The sequence below is a fragment of the Nannobrachium achirus genome (assembly GCF_963921795.1).
Source record: "Nannobrachium achirus genome assembly, chromosome: 19".
In the NCBI taxonomy this organism is placed as follows: Eukaryota; Metazoa; Chordata; class Actinopteri; order Myctophiformes; family Myctophidae; genus Nannobrachium; species Nannobrachium achirus.
In genome coordinates, this window is record NC_137826.1 from 41,023,010 (window position 1) to 41,036,023 (window position 13,014).

A 13,014-nucleotide genomic window follows, 5' to 3' on the forward strand; every position below is an offset into this window, starting at 1 on the left:
AACCATTATTGAATTATTGTGGAAAAAAAAGATAATAATAATAATACAAATTAAAATTCAATTAAATACATACAAAATATAATAATAAAAATAAATATATATTATAAATATGTGTATTTGTATATCACAACGTGCCCGCCTATCAGTTCTGTGGTCATCAAAACTTTTATTGTGAAAACACCAGACCGGAACGCTCCACGGCGCTGCAGCAGCGGCAGCTTGACAGCCGGTTGTGATGTTAGCCTGTTTTCTTCTTGTATTGGACACTCCTAGCAGCCTCTATATCCACACTCACTGCACTGGTGTTCACTGTCACCAGACACTGTAAGAAGCCATGGCCGATCAGGCCAACCCGGGATCTCCCCGGCCGTCCCAGCATGACGGTAAATGATGTTCTGGTTTTAACGCAGGCTTATGTGTGAATGATGTTGTGTTGAACAGGGCTCTTATATGATATCTATAAGCATTCCAGGCCAACGGCCTCTGTCTGCATCATCCTCGGCCTCATAAACATTAGCTAGCATCAGCAGCAAGCAGCCAGCCGACGTGTCAACTGTGCTGTCATTATTATCAGCTAATCTTTAATGTCTGCAGTTACTCGTTGTTGCATGCATTTAGCTTCAGTGACACATGCACGCAGAGGGAGAATATCGCAGCTTCTTGTCGCCCAAATAACAACAGAGAAAGAGAGAGTCATTGGCTGCTAATGACGTTGTTTTGGAATGATGAGTTGTGGTATAGGAGCTAACGTTAGCTCATAATATAATACCAGGGACAGCTAGTGTATCTAAGCTCTGCTGACAGATCTAACCTAAAGGGCCTGACATGTAGCTCATTGACAGGTTTGTTGGAGCCATTTAAATTTAACAACACAAACCTGTTGTTATGTAATAATGTATGGAGGAGACACACTGTCACTGTCACAGGGTCTTGTGTGGGTTATGACTGTATAGTACACTAGGTTGTGTTCAGTAACATAGACTCCATGGATTGCAGATTGATTTCTGACTGTTATGATTTCTGACTGTGTTGTATGATGTTTTTTGTATAGTGCTGTGTATATTTGTCATTTAATGTCTCCATGAATTGAGTACAAAAGGACCCCAATGTAAACAAGCCATATAGTGCTTTCTTGGGTTTAAATCCTATTAGTAGACCTTGCATCTGAACTGTGCTGTTCTGTGCTTTTCCTATGCAAACTGCTAATGAAGTATTCAATCAGACTGGGGGTGGGCTTTATCCTGTTGTAGATTCACCACAGGACAGGAGTAATGCCAAGAACCACCAATACATATGATTCACTGGCAGTCTGGCAGTGTTTTCGTGTCTGTTTTTACAAATATTAACCCACCACTGGAAAGTCCCTAAAAGTTTAATTTGAGATCCAGTGTGGGGGCCGATACCAGTTTACTTACATCCCACTGCATTCTTGCTAACGGAAGTCCTTTGTTAACCAGAATTCACCTGGGATGTCTTTATGATATTTGACAGTTTCCTTCTAATTTTGTTAATATGAGAAAGTATCTCCCATAGCCAGAGACAAGGGTGCCAAATGCTCTTATATGAAGTGTTGTTTCGGTGGATTGTCCAATTTATCTCTTAGCTGTTACAGAGCTGTATACAATGTATATTGTATATGTATATTAATCAATCTCTTGTAGTACATCTCATAAGCATAATGCCAGTTTTTCTGGTGACCCTGTACAGCGTAGGTGGTTTTGTACACAAGAATGTGTTAGTCTCATCGGATTTATTTAACTCCCCGCAGACTATGTGCTATGAGGATTTTGAATAATCCCAACTGCACTCTCTGCGCCTCAAATAGTATTGGTACCTTCCTTCACATGGTTTGGGAATGCCCAAATGTGTCGTCATTCTGGAATATGGTTGCCTCAAAACTTTCAACTATTTTTAGTATCAATATCATATCTTCTCCTTCTTTATTTTTATTAAATGACGTCTCACAGTTGCAACTAAACAATATACGCAAGCGCATCTTCTTTGCTGGTGTAACGGCGGCGAAGAAGATGGTAGCTACGCGGTGGAAACCTCCTCATACGTTAACGTTTCGCCAGTGGGCCTTAACCTTTCTAGATATAGTATATTTAGAGCAGTCGATAGCAAGGTTACACGGAGCAAAAGAAGAAAACATTAATATGTGGTCGGACATTGCAGATAAGCTTAAGGCTATGATTCAAGAAATCACTATATAGTGGTAACAGCCTAGCACAGGCATGCACTATTGTACATTCCGTGTTGGTCCGGGGAAAGGGGGTGGGTGGGTTTTCTTTTCCTTTTCTTGTTTTACTATTGTTTGTGTTGTTTGTCTGTTAATTGCATTTTTCTTTTGATTATGGAAAATAAAAATATTTGATAACAAAAAAAAAAAGAATGTGTTAGTCATACAGGATGGATGCAAAGCAAATGAAAGACCCTTTCAGCGTAGGCAGGCGGACATCATGGTGGATCTTGTCTTTTGGAACATGATGAGGTTTAGTCATGCAAGTCTGTAAAAAGAGGATGCGAGAATGTCTTTCAGTTATCAAGTCTATTAAAAGGGCCCAGGCCCCAGCACTGTCTGGCTGTGCAATGTCGGATCTTATAACACCATTACAGCTGGACCAACAACCTCAGTTTTGCCTTCTTGATTGAAAGGAGGTTTTTGCTGTTGTGTTGTATATCATCGTTTGTATTACCAAGTCCATTAACAATAATAATAATAAATTGTATTTATAACACACGTTTACTTTTACGTGTTAGCTGTTCTTATGGTTTCAGAGGAATCTTTTATTCACGTATCATTATCAACTGCTCTCTCTCTCTTTGTATGTTTTAGTTCCTTGATGTCATGATGCTGGCACTTGTAAGTCTGGTCTGGAAAAGATAATCAGGCAAATCAATCTTAGTGTTGTTGTTGTTGGTCCTGGGGAACATGAATGATTCATTCATTCTTGAAAGTGCGCTCCTAACCATTGATTTCAAGAGTGCATGGACTAATCAACATTGGAAACAAGACCATACCTTATACTAGGGACGGCAATGGCTCAGGGGTAAAGTGGTCAGTAGAACGGCCGGATTGGCAACTGTGAGGTTCCCAGTTCGATCCTGGGCTCCCCCAGAGTTAGTGTCGAAGTGTCCTTGAACAAGAATCCCTAATTGCTCCCGATGTGGTAGTTGTAAGAACTCGCTGACGCTCTGGACCAAAGCTAGTGCCTTGCATGGTTTCCTCTGCCATCTGTGTATGTACAGTGTGAATGTAAACCACAATCTATGTAAAGCGCTTTTGGATAAAAGCGCTATTTTCTTGCATCATTTACCTTTTATTAGGCTGGTGATGTTGGCGTTTGCTAATGTGTGGGTGTACATTTTCCTAAAGACTATGAGTAATGCAGTGCTCACGGTAGATCACTTTTAGACAGTAATGTTGACTGAAACTGCAGAACAGGTGTTTCCGTATCTCTAACACCAATCACACTGTCACACTTGAGTGCAAATGACCTGCTGGAGCCAGATGAATGTCAAGATTCAAGTTGAGTGGAGGGAGCTCCATTCAGCATGGCCCTCCCTGTTATTAAAAAGCTACGACAGCACCTATATTTCTTTCATGTACACATTGATGTATAACATTGTTTTTAGCTGATAGGGACAGCTTAATTCCTTCCTATTTAGTGACATTTTTCAAACATTTAAGAATCAGTTTTTTTAGTTAAAGGGAAAGTGAAAGGGCTTATTTTTCTAATATTTTAATATACAGTTATTGAAAAATTGTTAATGTAAATTCTGGATGTACAGTAGCAGTAAAACTGAAGGAAGAGATAACCAGCACGGTCCTCAAAGTTGCTCTCAGAGGCCTGTCTGTAAAGATACTTTCATTACAGACAGCCTGTAAATAAATAAACCTTGAAGTGAGTGCTGATATTCCATCCTCCAGTTCACAGTTCACACTAACACACTACTTTCACCACTTAAACTTTGTATACTTAGTACTTAGCTATACTAGGTAGTGCTGTAGTATTTCCCTCTATACCGAATCACTTTGCCACAATTCACATTGTTATGAGCTTGTAGATTTGCTATTTTCGCAGAACATTTGTACCAGAACAGGGCTGCTAGGGTTTAAGTTGTTAAGTTTCTGGTGGATCATTCCGGCTTATCTTGCTAATTCAAGGTTCAATCTTCAAGGCTTCATTTATTGTCACATATACTTGTAATACATTGCAGGTAGTACCATCGTTGTGCTTAGAGCCTACCCAGTAGTGTGGACAAAAATAGATACAGTTAGGCCTAGAAGTTTCAATATAGGGGGGTGTGTACGTGTGTGACAAAAGTGGCTGTAAAATGAATAGTATGTTGTGTACCAGTATTTGTGCAATGGTGTCTTGTGGGAGTCAAAGTCTGTACCGTATAGTCCATGTCACTATTTTGAGTTCTAGTCATGGTTTAATTTCAGAACTTTTTACCTGGATCAGAACTGTCCAGATTAATCACACCTTTTTTTTAACGCAGGATCTTTGGTTTAGACTCTTTGGTTTGGACAAGTCAAATGGGGATAGAAATAGTTCATCGGCCCTGATACCGGACGGTAACTCTGAACAGTGGGTGACTGGGGTCACTGATGATCCTCTGGGTGTAGTGTTAGTGATGCAGCCATTATTACACAAGGTGCACTCTCAGGCGTGCCGTGCACCTTGTGTAATCTGTAACCGATAAAACTCATCCAGTAACTCGCTTTGCGTGTTGCCAGCCAGGTCTGGTCTAAAGATGGCCGCTGTAATCACGAGTCACAACCGATGGAAACTCTCTGGGGAGATGAAATGGACAGCAGCATCTTATCACGAGGTGTTCTAGATAAGGAGAACAACCATTAGAAATCATCACCAGCTCATCTGAACACCACAGGTTATTGATCATGAAGCAGACACCATCTGCCTCTTTATTCCCTGACTCTTGTCTGTTCCTGCTGGTGAATGGAGTGTCCTTCTGGGCCAGGAACCGAGGGGTCCGTTGAGCCATGTTTCTGTGAAAACCATACAATGCAGTTTTTAAGCCGCAATCATAATTTGTGACACAAAGCACAAGCAACCAAGTATAACTCAGGCGGTATAGTCGAGCAAAAGCCTTTGAGGATTTTCAGACTATTTATAGAAAATTAAAAGATGAATAGGCTTTTCTCTGTAAGAGACCAGATCAAAAGACAGCTTGTGACAGGATTTTTGTTGTTTCATCCCTGTTGTGCGACAAAAATATCGAGACCTGCACTTTGTAGCGCAGATGCTGGGATGTCTGGATTTTGACATTAGGATGTTTATTTTTTTAAGAAAGGGTGTTAAATGAGTTGTGATCAATGGCAACATTTCTGTAGTTAATAATTATTATTATGTTTTTGATATTTGTGGTCCTTTTTCTGCCTTTGTTGATGATGAACAGTAGTCTGACAGGAAATGGGGAGAGAGAGATGGGGAGTGACTCGCAGAAAGGTCGTCACGATTGGGAGTCGAACCTGCGACCCCGCTGTCAGGCTGAAATGGCAGCCTGGACACTACGCTAGCTGCCCAGGCCTGAAATTAAAAACATCTCATATTTAGCTACCGGTATACACCCTACATCATTTTAATCATTATGTTATTGCTTTGAATCCTGGCATTGTTCAGCACACAAGTAATCAAGTCAAACCTGATGTACATCTAAGACAAGGCTAGTGTACTGTGGAGACAAGCTTAGGCCTGTAAAGATTTGTTTTTGTTTCACTGGAATCAGGGACTCATTTGGCCTCAGTTGTTGTGATTACCATCACTGTCTCTTTATGAACACAGATCTACAAGTACAGGACACTTCACGCGGGGACATGTTGTGTGCTGGTAGATCTGTGTTCTTCGGTACACAACACTGCACGCAATGACGTACAAAGCGCTTTACTAAAAGTGACCAAAACTATTAATTTGTAGTTCTGTTAGTTCTGTTCAACCTGCCCGAAGCCCTCATTCAATGATTCATTTAGTGACTAAGTGAATGCTTGAGGGAATACATTTCAGTCCTTAAGTAACTTCTTACTTGTATACAATCTCATTATTTCCACCGGAACAGACCAACTCAAGGGCATATTTTATCTGGAACTGCAATGAATAGTCAGTGTAAAATAAATGAGTCACATCAATTATTTACATTCAACAATTAACAGCCCAACACAGGGGTTTATCCATGTCTGAGACTGGTTTATGGAACTCATTTCTTCCTGACTTATATCAGAAAGCAGGTTTTCATTTAATAAATCTTGCTGTGCTGTGTGTCTGACTCTGATGTCCAGGGGTGCTCCAGCAGAGAGTGGCAGCCTTGGAGCAGGAGAGGGCAGAATTCATCAAACTCAAGCAACAGCTGGAGGCAGAGTTCAACCAGAAACGGGCTAAATTTAAAGAGCTCTACCTGTCCAAGGAAGGTAAGGATTACACCTCACTTACTAACCCCCAAACCTCTACAGTAACCTTGGACCGGGGACCCTTGTCTGTGCAGAAGTACTTTGTTCCTGTCATGTTCATATCATGTCCTGACTGTAAAAGACTGGCTAAGCCAGTTTTATGTAGCTCTCTTAAAGTATGTCAACACACTGCCCTTGTATGGCTTCTCTCCAACCCTGCCACTCCTGCTTTGTTTTACTCACTTCCCATCTTCTATCCCTTTCAACTGTTACCGCTACCTTACTTCCACCCTCCTCCCTCCCTCGCTCATCCTTATTCTGGTCCCTATTCCCTCTCGTTTGATCCCGCTTGCCTCCTCTTCTCTTCATGACATCTTCTATCGTCCTTCTCGCCACCCCTGTTGGATTGCCACTAGCGGCGGAAATCTCTTGGTACCCTTCGATTCGATTCCGATTCAGGGGCTACGATTCAATTATAAATTGATTACCGATGCATCACGATGCATCTCAATTCCAATACATGATTTATTTTCCCCTCACTGTGTGACAAATAAACAAAGTGCTTCCTAATGATCCATTATGAAAACAGATTCATTTACTTCCATTACCATTTATTAAAAAAAACAAAAAAAACATTAAGCAGCTTATTTTGACATTTGTGAATGTTGTCCATGTCCGCATCGCAATTAATCTATGAATGGATTTAATTTTCCACCACTAATTGCTACCACCCACCCTATCCTAATCTCTCCAGAGGAGCTGAAGAGGCAGGCGGCGTCCCTGGAGGGGGCCCAGGCTGAGCTGAGCAGTGTCCAGGTTCAGCTGTCCCAGTCCCAGGCGGACATGGAGAACATCAAGGCCGTGGCCACCCTGTCGGAGAGCACCAAGCAGGAGGCCATCGACCAGGTCCGCAGCCAGTGGCAGGAGGAGGTGGCCTCACTGCAGGCCATCATGAAAGGTAACGTATATTACCAATTAGTAGCCCAGTATGGACCATTATTTGCATTTTTTTGTGTGAATACTTTGATGGCAAAGGATCGTGATGTAGAAATCTCATCCAATAAAGACTACTGGAAGTTAATCAATCGCTGCCTCGGTGTGATGATCTGTGATCCGGTCATTTGAAGATTTAATCCACAATTTTGAGGTGAGAACATGGACACTTAATCATAAGTTGGCTGAGAATGCCATACATTATGGTTTAAAGTAACAATGAGGAGAGCTGGGCTGGTCACTTGGTAGCATGCTTCAGAGTCCAGAGTCAGTCCAAAGCTGTGGGTGTGCTGGAGTTAATTGGTATTTGACCTAGATTTGCGTATTTTGCTGGCTGATGTAATGACTCCTTACAGACACCAGGGGTTCTCAAAGTGGGTGCAGTCCATGGCACCCTAGGGTGCCTTGACGCGAGTCACTTGGGTGCCGCAGGAATAATTTGATAATATTTAGATTTGATTAAAATCAACTTCGGTTTAACCACTTAGATGTAGTAAAACGGACCTGAGCTGCATTGTACTTCTTTTTCAGCCTAACAGTACACCAGGCCTCTTCACCAAAAATAGCAGATCTACAAGCTCAAAACGTGGAACTTGTGACGTGTTGTGACCTTGTAGATCGGCTATTTTTGGTGAATGTTTCCCCAGAATAGGGTTTTAATTGGTCAAATGTTAAGTATAAAAGTTATTTACGATCTGTCCGTATGGAAACAGATATTCTCTCAAGTCTTGACGTACTGTATCTGCCAAGCGCCAACAACAGGCTGTAAATATACATTTGTGAACAAACACACAAATAAATTTAAATAAATTAGTTACACAGTCTGAATACCTTTCAAAAAATTATGCCTTTCAATATTGTACAGTTTATGGCCCTGGAGGAGCTGGTCTGTAACACAGTGAATGTAAGCTACTGACTGACTGACTCCTCATTGTTTTAAACACGCATCATGAGCAACATCACATCCTCTCCCTGCTGCAAACAGACCGCCATGTCCCATTTACTTGTTCTGCTTTCCAGAGAAGCTGAAACTCAACACAGAAACGCATGCTTCTCCATTATCCCACGGCCAGCGATGAGCAGGCATTTCATATTTTACTCGGCGAGTTCATTTAAATCAAATTACAGTGGCAAAGTTGGCAAGCTTTTATAACAGGCAAAACAAAACAGGACTCTGAAATGTGCTAATTATGTCTGATTATGCAATTTTTCCAATTTCCCTAACGATATCGGCAAAACATTTCATTAGTCCTTCTTTCCTATTGGCTTGCCTCCATTAATCTATAATATTCAACAAATATGTTGTGGCATGTGAGGTCTTAAGCTCACCCAGTGCTCGCCTGGAGCGAGGGATTATCAGTGTTGGGAATGGCTGTAGATGCAGGGCCTTTCCAATCAACCACTTTTGGTTGATTGGAAAGGCCGTTAAGAGCTGTCCACAGACTCCACACCAAGAGCGATAACTATAAAAATATATATATTTACTTTGTTCTAACTCAAGTTGATGGCAGAGTTGACACCACAAGTGTAACCACAACTATGACGACGACGGTGCTTGAATGATATCTTTGAGATCAGTTTCAGAGCAATTTCAGACGATAGAAGCGCTGACAGCCATGCAATCAAAATAGTTACGAGTTATAATTCTTAGTGTGGGATGGCCGTTTGCCTTCAAAATAGCCAAAATTGAAGTGCTTGTGTGTGTGTGTGTGGTCTCTCCAGACACAGTGTGCGAGTATGAGGTGCAGTTCCACCAGCGCTTGGAGCAGGAGCGAGCCCAGTGGAACCAGTACCGCGAGGCCGTGGAGAGGGAGATGGCAGACCTGAGACGCAGGCTCACCGAGGGCCAGGAGGAGGAGAACCTCGAGGACGAGATGAAGAAAGTGAGCCTCGTTTTTAACCCATTAAACCTGAAAAATACCTAAAAATGTCTTCTAAATCCTAATGGTTTTCTGAAAAACGTATGTTTCTGTACATGTGCTGCTCCCAAAGTTTTTTTAATGTCAAGGACCCCTGGAATAATATGTATTTGACCGCGGACCCCCATCAAGATATTTTGTACCCCCAGAAGAAAAGATTTTAGTTAAAAGTGTTCGCTTTAAAATAATATATATTCAAAGATTTGCACACATTTTCAAGTTAAAAACAAAATAGCAGATCTACAAGCTCATAGCGCGGCACTCTGTGCCACGCTATGAGCTTGTATATCTGCTATTTTTGAATAGCCAAAGTATTAAAAAATAATGGTTTAAGTGGGTCTTAGTGGGTTAAAGGACACCACTGGAGTTTTTCACATTTTGGTTCCACCAACGGCGACATCATTCATCATCATTAAAGTGTGGTTACATAACACATATTAAACAAACAATACTTTATAAAGGCTACAAAGACAAACATTGCACTACATTAGACTTGAGACAGACAAGTAGACATACATCACTCTTGCATCCCTCCACTCTGTCATTTTTCTTTTATTAATGCAAGAACAATGGCTTCTATTTCAGCTTGCTAACATTCCAGTACGAGGAAGGCTATAGTTTCTATTAGCTTGGAATCCCCATGGCATTGATGATGTTTAGTTAGTTTAGTTTTATTAGCACATTGTTATAAAAAAAATAAAACAATACATATCAAGGAAACTAAATACGAAGGAGAGGAAGAAGCCACCAGGCTTGTTTGGAATCCTTTTATGTCAATTGATGACCAATTATATGAAGATAAGGTTGAAAATGGGTTAAAGGAGTAGTTCACCCCCAAAATGCCTTTTTTGCTATTGATTACTCATGCCATAGAATATTTCTTTTTTATTTGTCATTTGTCAAGACAAAAATGTGATTATAGTAAATTTACCCCCTTTGATTCCGGATGGGGACCCAAATGCATGTCCCTGGAAGGGGACCCAAATACATGACACTGGATGGGGAAACCGTCTGGGTAAATTTACTATAATCACATTTTTGTCTTAGGAATGAGACAAATACAAAAAAATATTATTGAACTCAAGTCTCCATGGCTTGATAGAAAAATCAATAGAAAAAAAGTCATTTTGGGGGTGAACTATTCCTTTAACCCTTTCAGTGCCCAGAATCACCACTAGAGGGCGCCCAATGGCCATAGAATCCACCATAGACATATGCTGTATATGCACAAGCCCTGCGCAGCCATGATGACACTTTCCTTTGTGCATGAACAGGAACAGAATGAAGTTAGCTTGAAGTTAGCTATTGGCTACCAAGCATTTTAGAAGCCCTATTTTCGGCGATTTAGCCGTGATTAAACCTTGCACACCTCATGGATATGCATGGAACAGAGAAAATGAGCTCTAAAGATCCTGGATTGCATTGGAGTGGATGGCAAATATCGGCGGCGCGACGCTCTCGCGGGCCGTGTAAACAGATGACGCCCGCCGGCCCGTCTCGAAAAAAATAAAAATAAATAATAAATCCCGAACTAGTTCGGGATTGGCACCCTGGACGTTAATACGGTCCAAACTATCCTGAACTAGTTCGGGATTGGCACTATAAGAGTTAAGTGCTCCTTCTAAGTTTTAGAGAAAACCAGAAATAATGTTTTACCGATATATATTGTGATAACACTTTTCAAGTGCCATCTCCCAGACTCACTGTCCTTGAGACAGGGTCTGGTACATGGTTGAATTGTTATAATAAATAAATAAACACTTGCACACTGAGGGCTCCAGTCTGAGGAAGAGCTTTGTGCTTGAAACGTTACTGAGTTATTTAGTGCAATAAAGCAAGCGTTATTGCTTGGGTTAGGGATGTGCATGTCTTCTCTCACTTAACGTGGTTGAATTGTGTCAATAAGGAAAGTTTTTAGCAAAATGTGACATTTAGAACATCGTTTCTGGTATCACAACAGTCGGACAGCCCCGTATAATTCTACAGAAACAGGAAACGGGTCCCTGAACTATGAGCACCACCTCGTCTTGGACAGAACGAACAGTTTGGGCATGGCCCAAAATGTCACAGACCCCATTCTCGTACAGCACGGAGAGAAGAATGGTTCTGTAGCACTAACAATGACCATACACTTAGAATGATGTCATCTGTTGTAGTAGAAACTTAAATGTCCATTGTGTGTTTGCAAGAATCCTATACCTAAGAGGATATCTACCATCTAACAACGCTCAATAGAAAAGTAAATAATGATAACAAGGATGATGTCTTTGTGTAGACAAAACTGTAAGTTTCTTTCCAGCATGCGTTCCCACAGTAAATTTCCAGTTAACATTTTTGAAGTGGGTTGGGGTTTAAATTAAGAAAATAATCTCTGTAGCAAGCGAAAGGTTTATAATATTAATGTTTTGTTCAGCATGGCAATTTCCACAAATCAATACACTTTTTACGACTGACCGACGGACTTGCAGCATCGGTCGGCCAGTTGGACTAACATTGAACCAGCCAATTGAATTCCAGCGCAATCATCCCTCCACTCCAGGCTATGGGATGAAGTATATCTTTGATTGGCCTAACTACAAATAATTAGTCTCCAATTAGCCAATCCAATAGCCCTCCAGGCTACAACAATGGACAGGTCAATTGCAGAGTAATCAGTGGGTGCAAGAACAATGGCAGCTTGTCTGAAAACAAGTTTTGTTGAATAGTGTAGTTCAACAAAAATATATTATATAACAGGTCATGCACTGCAACAAATACATATTCATTCAAAATCTAGAGAAAAACAACAACAAAAACGGACTTCCATTGTGGTCTAGGTCAATGTTTTGTCTTGTTGAATTATGCATGCTGTCATTATAAGTAAAAAAAGGAAATAACAGCGTTGTTGAGAAATTAACTGGAGTAATGTATGTGGTGGAACAAGTAAGATTCTCTTAGCCTTATATAAACCACATACTGTATTTTAATCGTAAATCATAAACCCTGTGGGACAGAAGAGCTGGAACTTGGAACCAGTTGCAAACTCACATCCAGGTTTTTAGGACTATAAACTGTAAACCTCTAGAGTCGTAACCATAGAACTCTCATGTGGTATATGGCAGGGGTTTTCAAGGTTTTTCAGTCCATGGACCCCTTAGCTGAGAGAGAGATGGAGCAGGGACCCCCACTACATACTGTATAAAGTTGTGTTGCAGATTAAACCTTTTCATAGATTTCATAGATATAGCTTCATAGACTAGTGTGACAGCACTTCATTGTTTTTTTTGTTGTTGTCACATGATCTTTTCTATTAATACGCATGTTGGATTCATGGGAATGTGTATTTTCAGTTAAGGTCTTTGCACACTGCTGCGTTTTTCTGGGGAATACGCTTTTTGAGCGGTGGTCACAACGCTCCTATACGTGGCCGTGTGTGTGGGTCTCCGTCCGTGTCTGTCTGTCTGTATGTAGCCTAAACTTCGGCGCGTAACTAGTGCCGCACCATTTACGCCACTCGCGCAATATATACATCAAAATGTGCGGCTCGGCCGGGAATGGTGTTCTATTACCTTTCGTTCCGATCCGCCTTACCATGCCGACGTAATCGGCAAAAAACGACGCTTAATTGTCCCCATTGACTTATAATGGGACAATGCTTTCAAGTATTTTTCTCTCGTAAACCATAGGAGCTACAGTTTCAAACCTCGGAGA

At 41.1% G+C, this 13,014-nt stretch overlaps 1 protein-coding gene across 1 annotated transcript in view; it reads left to right on the top strand.

Annotated features, from left to right (window-relative positions):
* Positions 1-276: 276 nt before the first annotated feature.
* The window catches only part of rabep1 (rabaptin, RAB GTPase binding effector protein 1), a 47,711-nt gene continuing 34,973 nt past the window's right edge, over positions 277-13,014 (top strand). The window contains exons 1-4 of the mRNA XM_080748833.1: positions 277-383; positions 6,305-6,433; positions 7,167-7,370; positions 9,128-9,288. Of these exons, the coding sequence (XP_080604959.1) occupies positions 335-383; positions 6,305-6,433; positions 7,167-7,370; positions 9,128-9,288 (543 nt within the window). The 5' untranslated portion in view covers positions 277-334. The remainder of the gene's footprint in view (positions 384-6,304; positions 6,434-7,166; positions 7,371-9,127; positions 9,289-13,014) is intronic.